Source organism: Salvelinus sp. IW2-2015, unplaced genomic scaffold (assembly GCF_002910315.2).
Source record: "Salvelinus sp. IW2-2015 unplaced genomic scaffold, ASM291031v2 Un_scaffold2470, whole genome shotgun sequence".
Taxonomy (NCBI): domain Eukaryota; kingdom Metazoa; phylum Chordata; class Actinopteri; order Salmoniformes; family Salmonidae; genus Salvelinus; species Salvelinus sp. IW2-2015.
This window is the reverse complement of record NW_019943788.1, coordinates 50786-69234: the sequence shown is the minus strand read 5'-3', so window position 1 is coordinate 69234 and position 18449 is coordinate 50786. Positions and strand designations below refer to the sequence as shown.

General features: G+C 41.9%; 1 protein-coding gene across 1 annotated transcript in view; it reads right to left on the bottom strand.

Moving 5' to 3' along the window:
• LOC112074036 (nucleolar and coiled-body phosphoprotein 1) overlaps positions 1–16817 on the bottom strand; it is a 19260-nt gene extending 2443 nt beyond the window's left edge. Inside the window, exons 1-7 of the mRNA XM_024141259.2 lie at positions 16676–16817; positions 15437–15495; positions 15036–15190; positions 13374–13432; positions 12774–12894; positions 6949–7121; positions 6233–6395 (exon numbers count right to left, since the gene is read on the bottom strand). Coding sequence (XP_023997027.2) covers positions 6233–6395; positions 6949–7121; positions 12774–12894; positions 13374–13432; positions 15036–15190; positions 15437–15495; positions 16676–16786 — 841 coding nt within the window. The 5' untranslated portion in view covers positions 16787–16817. The remainder of the gene's footprint in view (positions 1–6232; positions 6396–6948; positions 7122–12773; positions 12895–13373; positions 13433–15035; positions 15191–15436; positions 15496–16675) is intronic.
• Between the last annotated feature and the right edge of the window lie 1632 nt (positions 16818–18449).

The following is an 18449-nucleotide window of genomic DNA, read 5'->3' as shown; positions in this document are numbered from 1 at the left end:
GCTTAAATGCATTTAGTAAAAGACAAAGAGCACTCAATGTTCAGACAGGATCAACCCTTAGAAAAAGGAAGACTAAGGGAACTGTCCAAAATCTGTCCTTGCCTACTGCTACTAAAACAGACCGCAACTCACTACGACTACTACTACTGTGTACTAATAGTAATACCTAAGACGTACTGTGTTAGTAAAAACGTAAGCAGTAAGCACACAAATATCAGTCATACTACCATCTATACTGAACAGTGTCATCTTATTCTGATTAATCAGCTGTTGTCAATCACAGGTGTGAAAAGACAATATTCTTTCCTCAACAGTATGCAGGAACTGCTACTCATGAAAGTCTAAAATAATTTTCAACACTATAAACCGTTCTATTTTCGTATATCCAAAAAAGCAAGTTATGGGTATTCCTGACACGTCCTGGGTTTTGTAGTTGTTAGCTGACACTTTCTCTCCTGCTTGCTGTCTGAGGAGGGCGGTCCTTTTGGCGCGTGCTGGCCACACTTGTAGGAATCCAAGGCCTTCTTTTTAGCTGCAGCCCCAGGGGGTGGGGACTGCACTGTATGCCCTACACACACACACACATCACACACACACGGCATTAGCATCATCGTTAGGAAATTATAGCATGAACAGAGAGCTAAAAACAAATAGCTGTGGGTAAAATATGTGGTTCAACTCTAATGCGAGGGAAATACTTAGTGTTATATGAGGGTACATACAGAAAGTCTGGCAGATTCACATGACTTAATTCACTTTCTTACGTTACAGCTTATTCTAAAAAGGGATTCAATCGTTTCTCCCCCTAATGACAATCAAATACTCCCATAATGACTCACAAATACCCCATAATGATCATCACAAGTTCCATAATGACATCAAATCATTACACACATACACAGAAAGCAAAAAAAGTTTAGAAATTTTAAGGAAATGGTATAAACATTAAAAAAATGAAATTCACATTTACAAGTTAGTATTCAGACTCTTTAACTCAGTACTTTTGTTGAATCACTTTGGCAGAGATTACAGCCTCGGAGTCTGTCTTGGGTATGGCGCTAACATAGCTTGGCACAACTGTATTTCGGGGACAGTTTCTGGGGAGTTTCTCCCATTCTTCTCTGCAGATCCTCTCAAGCTCTGTCAGGTTGGATGGGGAGCGTTGCTGCACAGCTATTTTCAGGTCTCTTCAGAGATGTTCGATCGGGTTCAAGTCCAGGCTCTGGCTGGGACACTCAAGGATATTCAGAGACTTGTCCCGAAGCCACTCCTGCGTTGTCATGGCTGTGTGCTTACGGTCGTTGTCCTGTTGGAAGGTGAACCTTCACCCCAGTCTGAGGTCCTGAGCGCTCTGGAGCAGGTTTTCATCAAGGATCTCTGTACTTTGCTCCGTTCATCTTTCCCCTTGATCCTGACTAGTCTCCCAGTCCCTGCTGCTAAAAAACATCCCCACAGCATGTTGCTGCCACCACCATGCTTCACCGTAGGGATGGTGCCTGGTTTCCTCCAGACGTGACGCTTGGCATTCAGGCCAAAGAGTTTAATCTTGGTTTCATCAGACCAGAGAATCTTGTTTTTCATGGTCAGAGTCTTTGGGTGCCTTTTGGCGAACTCCAAGCGGGCWGTCATGTGCCTTTTACTGAGGAGTGGCTTCCGTCTGACCACTCTACCACAAAGGCCTGATTGGTGGAGTTCTGCAGAGATGGTTGTCCTTCTGGAAGGTTCTCCCATCTCTACAAAGGAACTCTGGAGCTCTGTCAGAGTGACCATCGGGTTCTTGGTCACCTCCCTGACCAAGGCCCTTCTCCCCTGATTGCTCAGTTTGGCCGTGCGGCCAGCTCTAGGGAGAGTCTTGGTGGTTCCAAACTTCTTCCATTTAAGAATGATGGAGGCCGCTGTGTTCTTGTGGACCTTCAATGACGCATAAATGTTTTGGTACCCTTCCTCAGATCTGTGTCACGACACAATCCTGTCTCGGAGCTCTACGGACAATTCCTTCAACCCCATGGCTTGGTTTTTGCTCTGACATGCACTGTCAACTGTGGGACATTATATAGACAGGTGTGTGCCTTTCCAAATCATGTCCAATCAATTGAATTTACCACAGGTGGACTCCAATCAAGTTGTAGAAACATCTCAAGGATGATCAATGGAAACAGGATGCACCTGAGCTCAATTTCGAGTCTCATAGCAAAGGGTCTGAATACGTATGTAAATAAGGTATTTCTATTTAATATTAATACATTTGCGAAAATTTCAACAAAAAAAACGTATTGCTTTGCCATTATGGGGTAGTGAGCGTAGATGGATTAAATAAATACAAATTCTCATCAATTTTAGAATACGGCTATAACGTACAATGTGGGAAAAGTCAAGGGGTCTGAATACTTTCTGAATGCTCTGTATGTGGTTCAACTGTAATGCAAAAAACACTGTGTTATAGGTGGGTAAACGACTTCCCAGCAGAACAAGGTGGGGTAAACGACTTCCCAGCAGAACAAGGTGGGGTAAACGACTTCCCAGCAGAACAAGGTGGGGTAAACGACTTCCGTCAGAACCAAGGTGGGTTAACGGAGCTTCCCAGCAGAAACGAGGTGGGGTAAACGACTTTCCCAGGCAGAACGAGGTGGGGGTAAACGACTTCCCAGCAGAACGAGGTGGGTAAACGACTTATCCCAGCAGAACGAGGTGGGTAACGACCTCCCAGCAGAACAGATGGGGTAAACGACTTCCCAGCAGAACAAGATGGGGTAAACGACTTCCCAGCAGAACAAGATGGGGTAAACGACTTCCAGCAGAACAAGGTGGGTAAACGACTTCCCAGCAGAACAAGGGGGTAAACGACTTCCCAGCAGAACAAGGTGGTAAACGACTTCCAGCAGAACAAGGTGGGTAAACGACTTCCCAGTTAGAACAAGGTGGGGTAAACGACTTCCAGTAGAACAAAGTGGGGTAAACGACTTCCCAGCAGAACAAGTGGGGGTAAACGACTTCCAGCAGAACAAGGTGGGGTAAACGACTTCCCGCAAGAACAAGGTGGGTAAACGACTTCCCAGCAGAACAAGGTGGGGTAAACGACTTCCCAGCAGAACGAGGTGGGGTTAAACGACTTCCCAGCAGAACAAGGTTGGAGTAACGACTTCCCGCATGAACAAGGTGGGTAAACGACTTCCAGCAGAACGAGGTGGGTGTAAACGACTTCACAAGTAGAACAAGGTGGGTAAATTGAGTTGGAATTGACCTTCCACTACATCGCTGGTCTTTAGGGCAGAGCGGTATACAGACCTCCATACCTTTGCCGGAGAAATACGGTACTACCGGAATTGCACACAAGGGGGCGCTATTTCTTTCTAAACTATGCTAACAACCGCAAAAAAAAAGTACAAGTAAACGTCCATAGCGGACCCTAGCTAAATGCTAACAGGTGCAAGTAAGCAAACAAACTAAATGCAAGGAAAGACCAACCCCAGCTCCAAATATAGTATATATATTATATACAGTGGGGAGAACAAGTATTTGATACACTGCCAGATTTTGCAGGTTTTCCTACTTAAAGCATGTAGAGGTCTGTCATTTTTCATAGGTACACTTCAACTGTGGAGAGACGGAATCTAAAACAAAAATCCAGAAAATCACATTGTATGATTTTTAAATATTAATTTGCATTTTATTGCATGACATAAGTATTTGATCACCTACCACCAGTAAGAATTCGGCTCTCACAGACCTGTTAGTTTTTCTTTAAGAAGCCTCCTGTTCTCCACTCATTACCTGTATTAAACTGCACCTGTTTGAACTCGTTACACTGTATAAAAGACACCTGTCCACACACTCAATCAAACAGATTCAACCTCTCCACAATAGCCAAGACCAGAGAGCTGTGTAAGGACCATAGGGATAAAATTGTAGACCTGCACAAGGCTGGGATGGGGCTACAGGACAATAGGCAAGCGCTTGGTGAGAAGGAAACAACTGTTGCGCAAATTATTAGAAAATGGAAGAAGTTCAAGATGACGGTCAATCACCCTCGGTCTGGGGCTCCATGCAACGATTCACCTCGTGGGGCATCAATGATCATGAGGAAGGTGAGGATCACCCCAGAACTACACGGCAGGAACCTGGTCAATGACCTGAAGAGAGCTGGGACCACAGTCTCAAAAGAAAACCATTAGTAACACCACTACGCCGTCATGGATTAAAATCCTGCAGCGCACGCAAGGTCCCCCTGCTTAAGCCAGTGCATGTCCAGGCCCGTCTGAAGTTTGCCAATGACCATCTGGATGATCCAGAGGAGGAATGGGAGAAGGTCATGTGGTCTGATGAGACAAAAATAGAGCTTTTGTCTAACTCAACTCCGCCGTGTTTGGAGGAGAAGAAGTATGAGTACAAACCCAAGAACACCCAATCCAACCGTGAAGCATGAGGTGGAAACATCATTCTTTGGGGGATGCTTTTCATGCAAAGGGGGACAGGACGACTGCACCGTATTGAGGGGAGGATGGATGGGGCCATGTATCGCGAGATCTTGGCCAAACAACCTCCTTCCCTCAGTAAGAGCATTGAAGAGGGTCGTGGCTGGGGTCTTCCAGCATGACAACGACACGAAGCACACAGCCATGGCAACTAAGGAGTGGTCCGTAAGAAGCATCTCAAGGTCCTGGAGTGGCCTAGCCAGTCTCGCAGACCTGAACCCAATAGAAATCTTTGGGAGGCGCTGAAAGTCCGTATTGCCCAGCGACAGCCCGAAACCTGAAGGATCTGGAGAAGATCTGTAGGGAGGAGTGGGCAAAATCCCTGCCTGCAGTGTGTGCAAACCTAGTCAAGAACTACAGGAAACGTATGATATCTGTAATTGCAAACAAAGGTTTCTGTAGCCAAATATTAAGTTCTTGCTTTTCTGATGTATCAAATACTTATGTCATGCAATAAAATGCAAATTAATTACTTAAAAATCATACAATGTGATTTTCTGGATTTTTGTTTTCGATTCCGTCTCTCATAGTTGAAGTGTACCTATGATAAAAATTACAGACCTCTACATGCTTTGTAAGTAGGAAAACCTGCAAAATCGGCAGTGTATCAAATACTTGTTCTCCCCACTGTATATATAATCAACGATGGAGATAACGCAGAAGGAATCACAGAATACAGACATTAAGAAAGAAATGTAACTTTGTAGAAAAYCAACTAAATGTATTAAACTTACTAGAAAAAAGTTAAATCAATCGTTAAGACATGAAGAAAACGCATCAGTGATTTGTGTGTAGCCGTTAGCGATGTTAACCGTCCTCTGGTCGAGAGAGAAAAGGCTTTCCCAAAAACCTTCTCAACAAAAACGTTAACTACGAAGTAGCATACACCGATCTGGCAGAATTATATTTATGATTGTAGTTTGCGTTTGTTTCGCAAACTCTGCAAATCTCATGAGTGCTATAGAATCGTCGCTAACCAAAACAGTCTCTTGTTTGTGAACACTTGCATTAAAAGGTTAACTACACCCCAAAAAAAATCGAAACGTCTTCAATTTTTCCCAGACCTCAAGTAGTCTCCTGATGCGGTTTAAGCATTGTTGTGGACTTAGAATATCCAAGTTACATGTTTTCTTTCTATATATAAAAAAAAAAAGTTTGAGACAAAACCTGGAAAAAAAACAGAACGTAAACCTGGAAAAACAAAAAAGGAAAACTGAATTTTGGGAAAAAACAAGGAATCGTGCAAGAAACTAAGATTTTAGGGCCCTATATTTCCAGAGGCTACTCACACTCGATCCACGACGGGATCGTCTCCGCTGTAACCAAAGTAAGCATGATCAAGCCACCTATAGSTAGAAAATAAGCAAACCAAAWGCATACCTGGAGCCCTTAGCTCGAGAAAATTATATTTGGCACTTAAGAAACTTAACTTAGTTAAGATTTGTTTGCCAGCTAAATTACAACGAATTTCAAGTGTAACTTAATCACCTTGCTTGTGCTGTTCAACAGTAGACGTCAGTTCTGTTTGCGCCACGTTCTCTTTGTAAACAAACATAACATGTGAATGTCTAAATTAAATTTGTGAAAAACGCATAATCATACTGTCGGGTATGTCAAAATAMCCCGGTATACCGCCCAAGCCTACTTATTGGTCATAAGCCTCAGTCTAATCACTCTCCTAATAACCTGTGATCAGGCATATAGAGATACTGATAGATAAATATAATAACAGTTTGATACAACTATACATGAACACACACCTGGTTTGGCCTTCTTGCTGGGAGGAGACTCCTCTTCATCTGAAGAAGAGTCATCGCTGCTAGACTCGACTGTCTTGGCTGGAGGGGTCTTTGCTGGAGGGGTCTTTGCTGGAGGGGTCTTGGCTGGAGGGGTCTTTGCTGGAGGGGTCTTGGCTGGAGGGGTCTGTTCGGAGAGACTGGGTCAGTACTGGAAACAAAAGCTTTCCCTTATCTGGCGACTTTGTAGACACTGAAGAAAGCATCGCAGCCGAAAGGCATAAATGTGTGGTTTTAAATTGCCCTTGTGGACATGCCAAAATAATAAAGGTATTTTAACTCAAACCAAATATGTTGAGTGCCGTGGTAGTTTTTGTAATTACACATCTTCATGAAACATCTACAACGTACATATTTTATGAACGAGTTTCACTGTTGAAGTCGGTTMAAGTTTTTTTCTTCCATTTCCCCCCAAAATATAGACATTTACTCCACAATATACAGGGTTCCTTCTTCCATTCCTGCATCGTATGACCGTGGCACACAAGACTGGTTTGACAGATCAAGGAGACACTGTGCCACACCTAGGGATGGAAACTGGCAAACACAGCTCCCATGGTAACTTGAACACCTGTTCTGGGGTGTATTCACTAGGAAGCAAACAGAAGAAAACGAAACAGGGTGCAACTACTGAATACACCTCAGGTGAGAGGTGGTGTGTTGTGGATCAGTTTCAGTACCTTAGTGGGCGCTTCGTCTTCACTGGAGCTGTCCTCACTGCTGCTGCTGGTCTCAGCCTTCTTCTGAGCTTTGGCGGTCGTCCCTGCCTTAGGGGTCGTCCCTGCCTTAGGGGTCGCGGCCGCCTTAGGGGTCGCGGCGGCCGCCTTAGGGGTCGCGGCGGCCGCCTTTCCTTCTACAGAGCAAGAAGAACCGCCAGTAAGACACAAAACAAGTAACACCCAAGAAGCACACTGATTGAAAATATGTTTATAAAAACATGTGATCATGTGTGCACTGTCGTCAAGCAGCTTTCTTAAAGTTAAAGTATGGATCGCGGACCCAAGTAAGGTCGTGACAATACAAGCATAGAATTTTTTTGACATTGCAAAAATGAAAACACAAAGCAGACCAAATTCTTCGGTCCTTTAAAAAACCTGCTGTAAGTCAAATACTGTGTGCTACAGCTTAGACAATAAATGTTACTCTGGATGACAACAGCAATGAATGTTTGTTTACAACATTAGGCCAATAGAAGTCAAAACCACTTCCGGTTTTGTTTCCTTGCCACGATACTAACGAGTATCATGATAGTGGTATCGTGTCGGCCCGAGACCCAAAGTGGGTCACGACATGGCCGAGTAAACAAAGAATGTAAAAAATATATATATATTATATATAATATACACACACAGTTGAAGTCGGGTTTACATCACTTTAGCCAAATAAATTTAAACTCCGTTTTTCACAATTCCTGACATTTAATCCTAGTAAAAATCCCCAGTCTTAGGTCAGTTAGGATCACCACTTTATTTTAAGAATGTGAAATGTCAGAATAACAGCACATTCCCGTGGGTCAGAAGTTTACATACACTCAATTAGTATTTGGTAGCATTGCTTTTAAATGTTTTAACTTGGGTCATATGTTTTAGGTAGCCTTCACAAGCTTCCACAATAAGTTGGGTGAAATTTGGCCCATTCCTCCTGACAAAGCTGGTGTAACTGAGTCAGGTTTGTAGGCCTCCTTGCTCGCACACACTTTTTCGTTCTGCCCACAAATGTTCTATAGGATGGAGGTCAGGGCTTTGTGATGGTCACTCCATACCTTGACTTTGTTGTCCTTAAGACATTTTGCCACAACTTTGGAAGTATGCTTGGGGTCATTGTCCATTTGGAAGACCCATTTGTGACCAAGCTTTAACTTCCTGACTGATGTCTTGAGATGTTGCTTCAATATATTCACATCACTTTCCTGCCTCATGATGCCATCTATTTTGTGAAGTGCACCAGTCCCTCCTGCAGCAAAGCACCCCCACAACATGATGCTGCCACTCCCGTGCTTCATGGTTGGGATGGTGTTCTTCGGCTTGCAAGCCTTCCCTTTTCTCCTCCAACATAACGATGGTTATTATGGCAACAGTTCTATTTCTGTTTCATCAAATCAGAGGACATTTCTCCAAAAAGTACAATCTTTGTCCCCAAGCGCAATTGCAAATCGTAGTCTGGCTTTTTTATGGCGGTTTTTGAGCAGTGGCTTCTTCCTTCCTGAGCGGCCTTTCAGGTTATGTCGATATAGGACTCGTTTTACTGTGTATATAGAAATTTTGTACCGGTTTCCTCAGCATCTTCCAATGTCCTTTTCTGTAGTTCTGGGATTGATTTGCACTTTCCGCACCAAAGTACGTTTAACTCTAGGAGACAGAACGCGTATCCTTCCTGAGCGGTATGACGGCTGCGGTGTCCCATGGTGTTATAACTTGCGTACTATTGTTTGTCAGATGAACGTGGTACCTTCAGGCGTTTCGAAATTGCTCCCAAGGTGAACCAGACTTGTGGAGGTCTACAATTTTTTCTGGGTCTTGGCTGATTTATTTTGAATTTCCCATGATGTCTAGCAAAGAGGCACTGAGTTTGAAGGTAGTCCTTGAAATACATCCACAGGTACACCTCCAATTGACTCAAATTATGTCAATTAGCCTATCAGAAGCTTCTAAAGCCATGTCATAATTTTCTGGAATTTTCAAGCTGTTTAAAGGCACAGTCAACTTAGTGTATGTAAACTTCTGACCCACTGGAATTGTGATACAGTGATTATAAATGAAATAATCTGTCTCTAAACAATTGTTGGAAAAATGACTTGTGTCATGCACAAAGTAGATGTCGTAACCGACTTGCAACTATGTTTCTTACTTCTTGTCACTACAGGGGGTGCTGTTTCAACTTCGACATTTAGCGTTCCCAAATTAAACTGCCTCGTACTCAATTCTTGCTCGTACATATTGCTATTATTATTACTATTGGATAGAACAATCTCTAGTTTCTAAAACCGTTTGAATTATCTATGGGTGGAACAGAACTCTTTCTGCAGCGAGATTCATGACAGGAACTGCGAAGGTCTAAAAACTAGACTCTGTTCTCAGATCAGTTTAAAGGTCTGTATGTGTCCTATGGGTCGACATGAACTGCACCCGCCTTCCCCTGGATGTCAGTAACCAATGAGAAGTGGAATGGTGTTTCTACGTATTTCTCAGAGCTTATAAAGCCCAAGGAACGAAGTGCGCTCTCTTTTCGACTTCCGCCATTACGCGAAGCAAGACCTCAGGATAGCATTTTGAAACGCTCAGTTATCGGCCTTAGATATGTCCGTCTGTAATTTAATTCGATATAGGTTAGAAAATCATAACGAAGTTATTTTAAACCGAGTTATATCAGTTTATGCGAGTATATTGCTATTTTCGGAATTTCCTTAGTATTGCGTTTTGAGGATTTGGGCATGTTGTGGCCACATAGCTATTGTTAGCTGCTAATTCGAAGTTGAAGACGACGTTTTACAACCAAGCAACGATTATTTTGGACAAAGGACACCTTGCCCAAGATTCTGATGGAAGCTCGTCCAAAGTAAGAACTATTTATGATGTTATTCCGTATTTATGTGGAAAAATGTAAAAGTGTTTGGTCGCCATTATTGCGGCACTGGTCTGGCTGTAACGCACACTGTATGTCTAGTAAGGTTAATTTTAAAAATCTAACACAGCGATTGCATTAAGAACTAATTTATCTTTCATTAGCTGTCCAACTTGTATTTTTTAGTCAAGTTTATGAATAGTTTTCGATTAGAATAGGTGCTAATCCAAGATGGCGCCGGTCAAATTGCTCTAAGTTTTGCCCACCTATTCTCATTGTATACCACGATTTGTGCCGCTAAATATGCACATTTTCGAACAACCTCTATTGCATTGTGTAATATGATGTTATAGGACTGTCATCTGAAGAATTCTGAGAAGGTTAGTGAAAAAATTCATATCTTTTGGTGACTATACTAATCCGTATGTTTTTGCTTGAATCAATGCTGTTGTGATGTTTGCTATTGTGGTAAGCTAATATAACGTTATATTGTGTTTTCGCTGTAAAACACTTAGAAGATCTGAAATATTGTCTGGATTCAAAAGATCTGTGTCTTCAATTTCTGTACGCTGTGTATTTTAAGAAATGTTTTATGGTGAGTAATTAGGTAATACACGTTGCTCTCTGTAGTTATTCTAGTCGCTTTGGTGAGTTATGTGATAGTGGCTGCAATGGTAAACTATGATTTATCCTGAAAATATGCACATTTTCTAACAAAACATATGCTATACAATAAATATGTTATCAGACTGTCATCTGATGAAGTTTTTTCTTGGTTAGTGGCTATTTATATCTTTATTTGGTCGAATTAGTGATGGCTACCTATGCAGGGACAAATGGTGGACAAAAAAAAGTTGTGTCTTTTGCTATGGTGGTTAGAAATACATATTTTGTCTTCCCTGTAAAACATTAAAAAAATCGGAAATGATGGCTGGATTCACAAGATCTGTATCTTTCATCTGGTGTCTTGGACTTGTGATTTCATGAACATTTGATTATATGATATCCCTGTAGCTTTAGGCTAGGCTATGCTAGTCTGCTTTTTGATGGGGGGATCCCGGATCCGGGTTTGTGACTCGTTAGAGGTTAACAAGAAATGTATGGAGTGGTTGAAAAATGAGTTTCAATGACTCCAACCTAAGTGCATGTAAACTTCAGACTTCAAGTGTACATAGCGACACTGGCTTTACTCAAGGCCAGCGGCATGTCATTAGTAAAGATTGAAAATAGTAAGGGACCTAGACAGCTTCCCTGGGGAATTCCTGATTCTGCCGGGATTATGTTGGAGAGACTTCCATTAAAGAACACCCTCTGTGTTCTGCTAGACAGGTAACTCTTTATCCACAATATCGCAGCGGGTGTAAAACCATATCACATACATTTTTCCAGCATCAGACTATGATCGATAATGTCAAAAGTCTAACAAAACAGCTCCGACACTATTTCTCTCAGCCAATCATCAGTCGTTTGTGTAAGTGCTGTGCTTGTTGAACGTCCTTCCCTATAAGAGTGCTGAAAGTCTGTTGTCATTTTGTTAACAGTAAAATAACATCGTATCTGGTCAAACAATTTCTTTCAAAAGTTTACTAAGGGTTGGTAACAGGCTGATTGGTCGGCTGTTTGAGCCAGTAATGGGGGCTTTACTATTCTTAGGTAGCGGAATGACTTTTGCTTCCCTCCAGGCCTGAAGGCACACACTTTCTAGTAGGCTTAAATTGAAAACATGGCAAATAGGAGGAGTCGCAATATTATCCACTATTATCCTCAGTAATTTTCCATCCAAGTTGTAATTCAAAATCAATTGAAAAGTAGAAATCTTACGCCACGCCTGTAGTAACCTGGTAACTCTAGGAAGCCTTTAAGGATACTACAACGCCGCTCCTCAGACTCCATCTCGTAGTGGGAATAGGGCCTCAATTTACTGTTGCGTTAGAATAGTACAATACACAAGCTGAAATGTTGACATTTGGTTGCGCATCAGCAGTTTCTCTTGTTATATCAGTCACTGATAGTCACTCCAATTAGTCATGTTAATTATCTCGTTATATCAGTCACTGATAGTCACTCCAATTAGTCATGTTAATTATCTCGTTATATCAGTCACTGATAGTCACTCCAATTAGTCATGTTAATTAACTTACAAAAATTACATAATTTTCTCTCCGCTCCGTGACAAAATGGGGAGAATTGTAGGAAATTAAACTGCTGGGATCTCTTGATTGGGCCAATACTGACTGGGAATGTATCATGAAGCCTACCTGTGTGGCATTGTTGTTGTGACATTGACTGCCATAGCCTAGCTGAAGAAGGGCTCACACACCAAATGTTCGTGAAGCAATAAAAAAAATGTAAATTTAAGTTTATTTTCCGTAGTGCTGTCCTATTCCTGTTCTTTACACACACGAGGATCCAGCACCCAATTTAAGTTCATATAAGGTGGAGTCGAGCACGTTGTTTATCTTATCAGGAAATTAACTTTAAAACTAAAATGTCTCTAATCAAGAGGGGGGGGGGGCACCTAAAAACAAAGCCCCCTTTAGTGGGACATTAGTGAGATTTGTTTTCATGAGCCTGGGACCCACCCAGGAAAACACCGAATTTCTCATTTGGGGCCGAAGAAGTTTAAGAAACCCTGTCGTAAAGCTATTGTCTTGGTCAGGCTCCCGAGTGGCGCAGTGATGTAAGGCACTGCATCTCAGTGCTAGAGGAGTCACTACAGACCATGGTTCGAGTCCAGGCTGTATCACAACCGGCCGTGATTCGAAGTCCCCATAGGGTGGCACACAATTGGCCCAGGGTCATCCAGGTTAGGGTTTGGCCGGGGTAGGCCGTCATTGTAAATAAGAATTTGTTCTTTAACCGACTAGTTCAATAAAGGTACAAATAAGGGACGTACTCGCCAGCTCGGTCAAACGTACTCGCCGGCTCGGTCAAATGTACTCACTAGCTACAGGGGCTTTAGCTGGAGCCTCRTCTTCAGATGACTCGCTGCTAGAGCTGGAGTCCTTTTTCCTGGCTGCTGCCACTACAGGAGTCTTCACTGGGGCCTTGGCTGCTGCAGGCTTCTGTTAGCAGAGAACAGGAGCAGATTTCAAACTAATGTTTCAACAACCAAGCTGCCTTCATCAGGGCACACAAATATATATCCTTCATTAGTCCTCCTATACAGTGGGGAGAACAAGTATTTGATACACTGCCGATTTAAGCAGGTTTTCCAACTTACAAAGCATGTAGAGGTCTGTCATTTTTTTATCATAGGTACACTTCAACTGTGAGAGACGGAATCTAAAACAAAAATCCAGAAAATCACATTGTATGATTTTTAAGTAATTAATTTCTCACAGTTGAAGTGTACCTATGATAAAAAAATTACAGACCTCTACATGCTTTGTAAGTAGGAAAACCTGCAAAACCGGCAGTGTATCAAATACTTGTTCTCCCCACTGTAGCTCTGTAAACAGCATAGGCCTTATGGTTAGCAATTTTAACGTGACAATAAAACATAAAAGTTACACTGTCGTAAGACATCCTAGCGCTCCTGTACCTTTGCTGTGGCCTCCTCGTCACTGGAATCATCACTGCTGCTGGACTCTGCCGCTTTAGCTGGTAACGATACAAAACCTCATCATGGAACAGAACAAATAAAGGGGCAACTCTGCCCCATCACTGCCACGCTGCATTCATGACAACATAGAAAATCAAGAAAGGTAGGATATTGGTTTAAAGGTCAATGTAAAACGGTTACTTCAGGTGTTGGGAATTGAGGCCCTTTTATCTTCTTCCAGATCGCCATAGCAGATASCMMWAKRMYTSSARKYMTWKKGSTAACGCTAGTACCGCTAAATTCCTTTATACTGGMCACCGAGACATAAAAATGGTATCCACAAGTTCATCKGACTCTGGGAAAGTAGATAAAGGGCCTCATTGCCAAAATCTTGAAGTATCCCTTTAATGAAAGACAGGATTTAGGCTATTGGTTTAGGAATCAATATTAYCGATGCATGAATAGAGGGTGACGTAAGAAAAGCAGGAATTAAAAAACCTATTGATAGGAAGCCTGATTGACGATATAAGGCCAACTCAAAACCAAAATATGCTGGCTCAAGTATTTTCTCTCTGCAGCATTTTTTCCAGTAATCGAGACGTCTGGTTTCAGAGCACGTCAGAACGGGAGTCTTTAAAACAGAGGCTGTTTTCGCCGCTCCTGCCAATTGGCTGAACTCTTAGTACATCACCCTCTAGCGCAGGGGAGGGTAAACATTTGGCTCGAGGGCCACATCAGGATTTCAAAATACAGACATAAATCGGTCCCAAATAGATCTGTGTGGCCCTCTTGATTTTTTAAATCCCGATGTGGCCCTCCAGCCAAAAGGGTTACCCCCCTGTGCTAGACGGTGATGTACTAGGTGACAATCAATTTGTGGGCCAATAAAAATACAACATTTTTTAAAGGGGCCTTTATTTGAAAATATGCCKTCAGAAAATATTCMCTTATTCCACATTGTGTTACAGCCTGAACTCAAAATGTAATAAATTGATTTCCTGCTCACCCATTTACACACAATAACCCTGAATGACAAAGTGAAAACATTTTCTAAGAAATGTTTGCAAACGTATACAGAAATATCTAATTTCCATAYCCACAACCCCTTTTGCTATAACACTCCACATTGAGCTCAGGTGTATTCGATTTCGTTTGACCATCCTTGAGATGTAACTACAGCTTGGAGTCCACCTGGGGGCTAATTCAAGTGTTTGGACATGATTTAGAGACAAACACCTGTGTATTCACACCACTTGACTTTTTCAAAAACATTTTCTTGTTACAGGTCGGAATTTAAAATGGATTCAATTTATATTGTGTGTCACTGGCCTACCCACAACACCCCATAACGTCAAAATGGAATTATGTTTCTAGAAATGGTTACAAATTAATTTTTTTAAATGAAAAGATGAAATATCTTGAGTCAATAAGTATTCAACCCCTTTGTTATGGCAAGCCTAAATAAGTATGAATGTGCTTATTAACAAGTCACATAAGTTGCACGGACTGTGTGCAATAGTGTTACGATTATCACGTCAAACGAACTAGCAAACGTAGCTACACACAATAATACCAAATATGTACTTTAGAAATGCACTACCATAAGCTGCTTTGGATGAAAGCGTCTACTAAATGGGATACACTAAAAGGATGAGAGCGTACCTGTGGGTGTGGCCTTGGCAGGTGCTGCAGCTTCCTCCTCATCACTGCTCGACTCCTCACTGGAGCTCTCCGCAGTCTTTGCCTTCTTAGCAGACGGCCTGTCACTTGTTCCAGGACYGTTGGGCAGCGCCTTCCGTTTCTTAGCTTCAGGAGACCTGAAAATGGCAACGGCACAAACAGAGCAGTGAGTGGCATTCAAAACTAGCCACAAAGGATTGCAAAGTAACATTCTGATCCATTTACACTAATATTACACAAAGACAACGGTATGTGAGGTTCATGGTTTTAGCCCCCAGGAACTCTGGGAAAATGRAGGATTGTAATATACAGGTTGTCATTCCCGCCAGCCAAGTGGGGGACAATACATTGAAGGGATGAAATCAGATGTACTAACTACTTACTTCACCCAGAAGTTGAATATGTCAAGCAGAGCGGCATCTTGTTTTTCATTCTGGGGTGGCTGTTGTAAAAGGAAGAATCATTAACAAAATCAGCACTTTAATAATGTTTACATATCTTACATTACTCATATCACATGTATATACTGTATTTTATACCGTCTATTGCACCTTGCCTATGACGCTTGGCCATCCCTCATCCATAGATATATATGTACATTTTCTCATTCACCCCTTCAGATGTGTGTATTAGGTAGTTGTTGGAGAATTGTTAAGATGACTTGTTAGATATTACTGCATTGTCAGAACTAGAAGCACAAACATTTCACTACACTCGCATTAACATCTGCTAACCATATGTATGTGACCAATAAAATGTGATTTGATATAGAAAATTTGCTGTAGGCTACAGTCAGAGACCGGAACGATTTTTTAACGGGGTGCAGGATTTTTGAGGGCGCTAATTTAGATATTTTTCCGCTTATAATTTCAGACATTTTGGTAGGCTTTTGGTTAGTCAACTTGTCTATAACTAGATACATGCAGCTTCTCTTCTGTTGCCCTAGAAGACTAAATCAACCTCTTTTTTTCTCACAATAATGTAAAAAAAAAAATGAATGCTTTAATCTAGTTGACATCGGTAAAGTTCTCTGTCATCTCTGCTTCTTTCAACGAGCAAAGATATTCAGTGTCTGGGGAGAAAATGCAATAACTAAAAACAGTAAAGATTTTCTGCGCAAAATGTCCAAACGACATCAGCAGGTTATGAGTTAACCTGTACATCACTACACACGCCATTTCTTTGCTTCGTCCTGCAACGAGCCATTRTTTACAGACGGCTAGTTTAGATTTGGTTGATCAAGGATGCCAGGCTATAGAAGCTTCCGCAACGACCCGTCTGTAAACAAAGGCTCTTCGGGGRACGAAGCAATACATTTCTTAGCTTGCGGGCTAGCCAGAGACATTTTATTTCAATATTTCAACGTTCGTTAGCTAACCCTATGTAGATGGTTCAATAATTCGGTGATGGCAATTGATAAAAAGCTAACATTTAAAAAATGCACCCGTCACTTGTCTAACATTAAAAAAAAAGTGCATTCTAATTCAAACTTGGTGGGTTGGAATCACACGTGTTAGCACCACGGCGTGCACCTCCTGCGTAGCTCGTTAGCTCACCTAGCTAGCTTAAGAGGTAAACAAAACAACTGTTAAATAGACACGTATACATAATTTGTCGCCTACCACTTTCGCTTCTTTGATGAACTGTTGAGCAGCCTTGGTAAACTTGTTCTCTAGTAGAAATGAATATACATGCTTGTAAAGATCACTCGGCACGGAATTTTGCTCCGCCATTTTTACCACGCTTGTGTGTGGAAGAGAAACGCAGAAGTCTTCTTCTATTGTATGTTGGCGAGCGCACAATTTAATGTGCGTACTGCCACCTACTGTTCGGGATGGAAACAGGATTCCCAAAAATGGAACGAAACACCAAAAAACATCTACCAAAATAAATAAAATAAACTAAATCAAACAACTTTTCTGTAAAAAAATTCAATAAAACAGATCTGATCTGTAAACAAGCTCAAGGGGAAGCTGGGAAGGCGGGTCTTCCGGCACCAGTAACCCTTGCAAGTCATCAGATGTAAAATCCTGAAGTCCCAAAAACCTTTCTGCCGCAGCCACAATAATGTCCAGTTTCTTCGATTTCCTTGAGACTTGTGTCGTACAGTTTATAACTGTGGAAATGAAAGCTAACAAAATCCACCTTTAAAATACACATGGTATCTTTTGACTGACAGCAAACATTTACTACAGGCTGTGGTGCGTCCACTACCATATCTTCACTAGCATCATATTTTAATCGCCTCCACATAGGAGATTTGATTGATCGCTCTAACTTTTGCCACCACAATCTCCTTCACCCTTACAGGGCACTGCAGGAACTCAGGATCATGATCCCCACCACAATCTCCTTCACCCTTACAGGGCACTCCAGGAACTCAGGATCATGATCCCCACCTCAATTACAACACCGTCATCTGTCTGCACACCGTTCTTCACTATACTCTGTCTGTCTGCACACCGTTCTCCAATAAACTCTGTCCGTCTGCACACATTAGAAACATGGCCAAATCCTTTTACAATTCTTACACTGCAGTGGTTTGGGGACGGAAGCTCTTACAGCGTATCTTATATAACCAAGCTTCACATGTGTAGGTATTTGCTCTTTATCTTCATATCTCCATTCCCCCAGCGGGTCAGACGCCGGGCACTAATCACACCAGGAATTCTCTGTCAAGGGATTCAACCTGAACATCTGTCGTCACCCCTGAGATGACTTCTTTGACTGGTGCTCTACTCCAATGTTCAAAGTTCAAAACAGAAAACTTCTGTTGTCCGGATTCTTTTTGAGGCTCACTGCAATCTTCCTCTGTTCTTCAGAAATACAATGAATCAAAACAAGACCATTCCTTGTCACTCGGACAGACTCCACTTTTCCCAGCGCATACTTCACCAGTTCAACACCTCAAACGGGTCTCCTACATATGCATCCTTACTCAACAAACACATCCCAACAAGAAGTAATCTATTAGCATTCATACACGTATCCTCCACTTCAATTTTACACTATTTTCCTTTTTTTTGTTCCAGTTTTCGATACTACTGTAGTCCATTCAGAACATTCGTCTTCACCAACTTTGCTCGACGCGCTGCTCGATTAAAACTGTTCATCCACTTCCTGCCGTCTTTCCTCAAGCTTTCTAACGCATCCAGCGATGGATGATAACTAGTAGACGTCTTCACAGCTCCAAAAGGCCCWAGTCACATCACATSTTCTTCATGGTAATCAGAGGGYTGATATAAATACTATGYATGCCAGTCTCTCTTGGCTAAGAGTTGAGGAGAGACTGAMTGSATCACTTCTTCTTTTTATWAGAAACATTTAATGTGTTGAAAATCCCWAATTGTTTKCWTWGTCARCTTACACACARCTCTGACACACAYACTTAYCCCA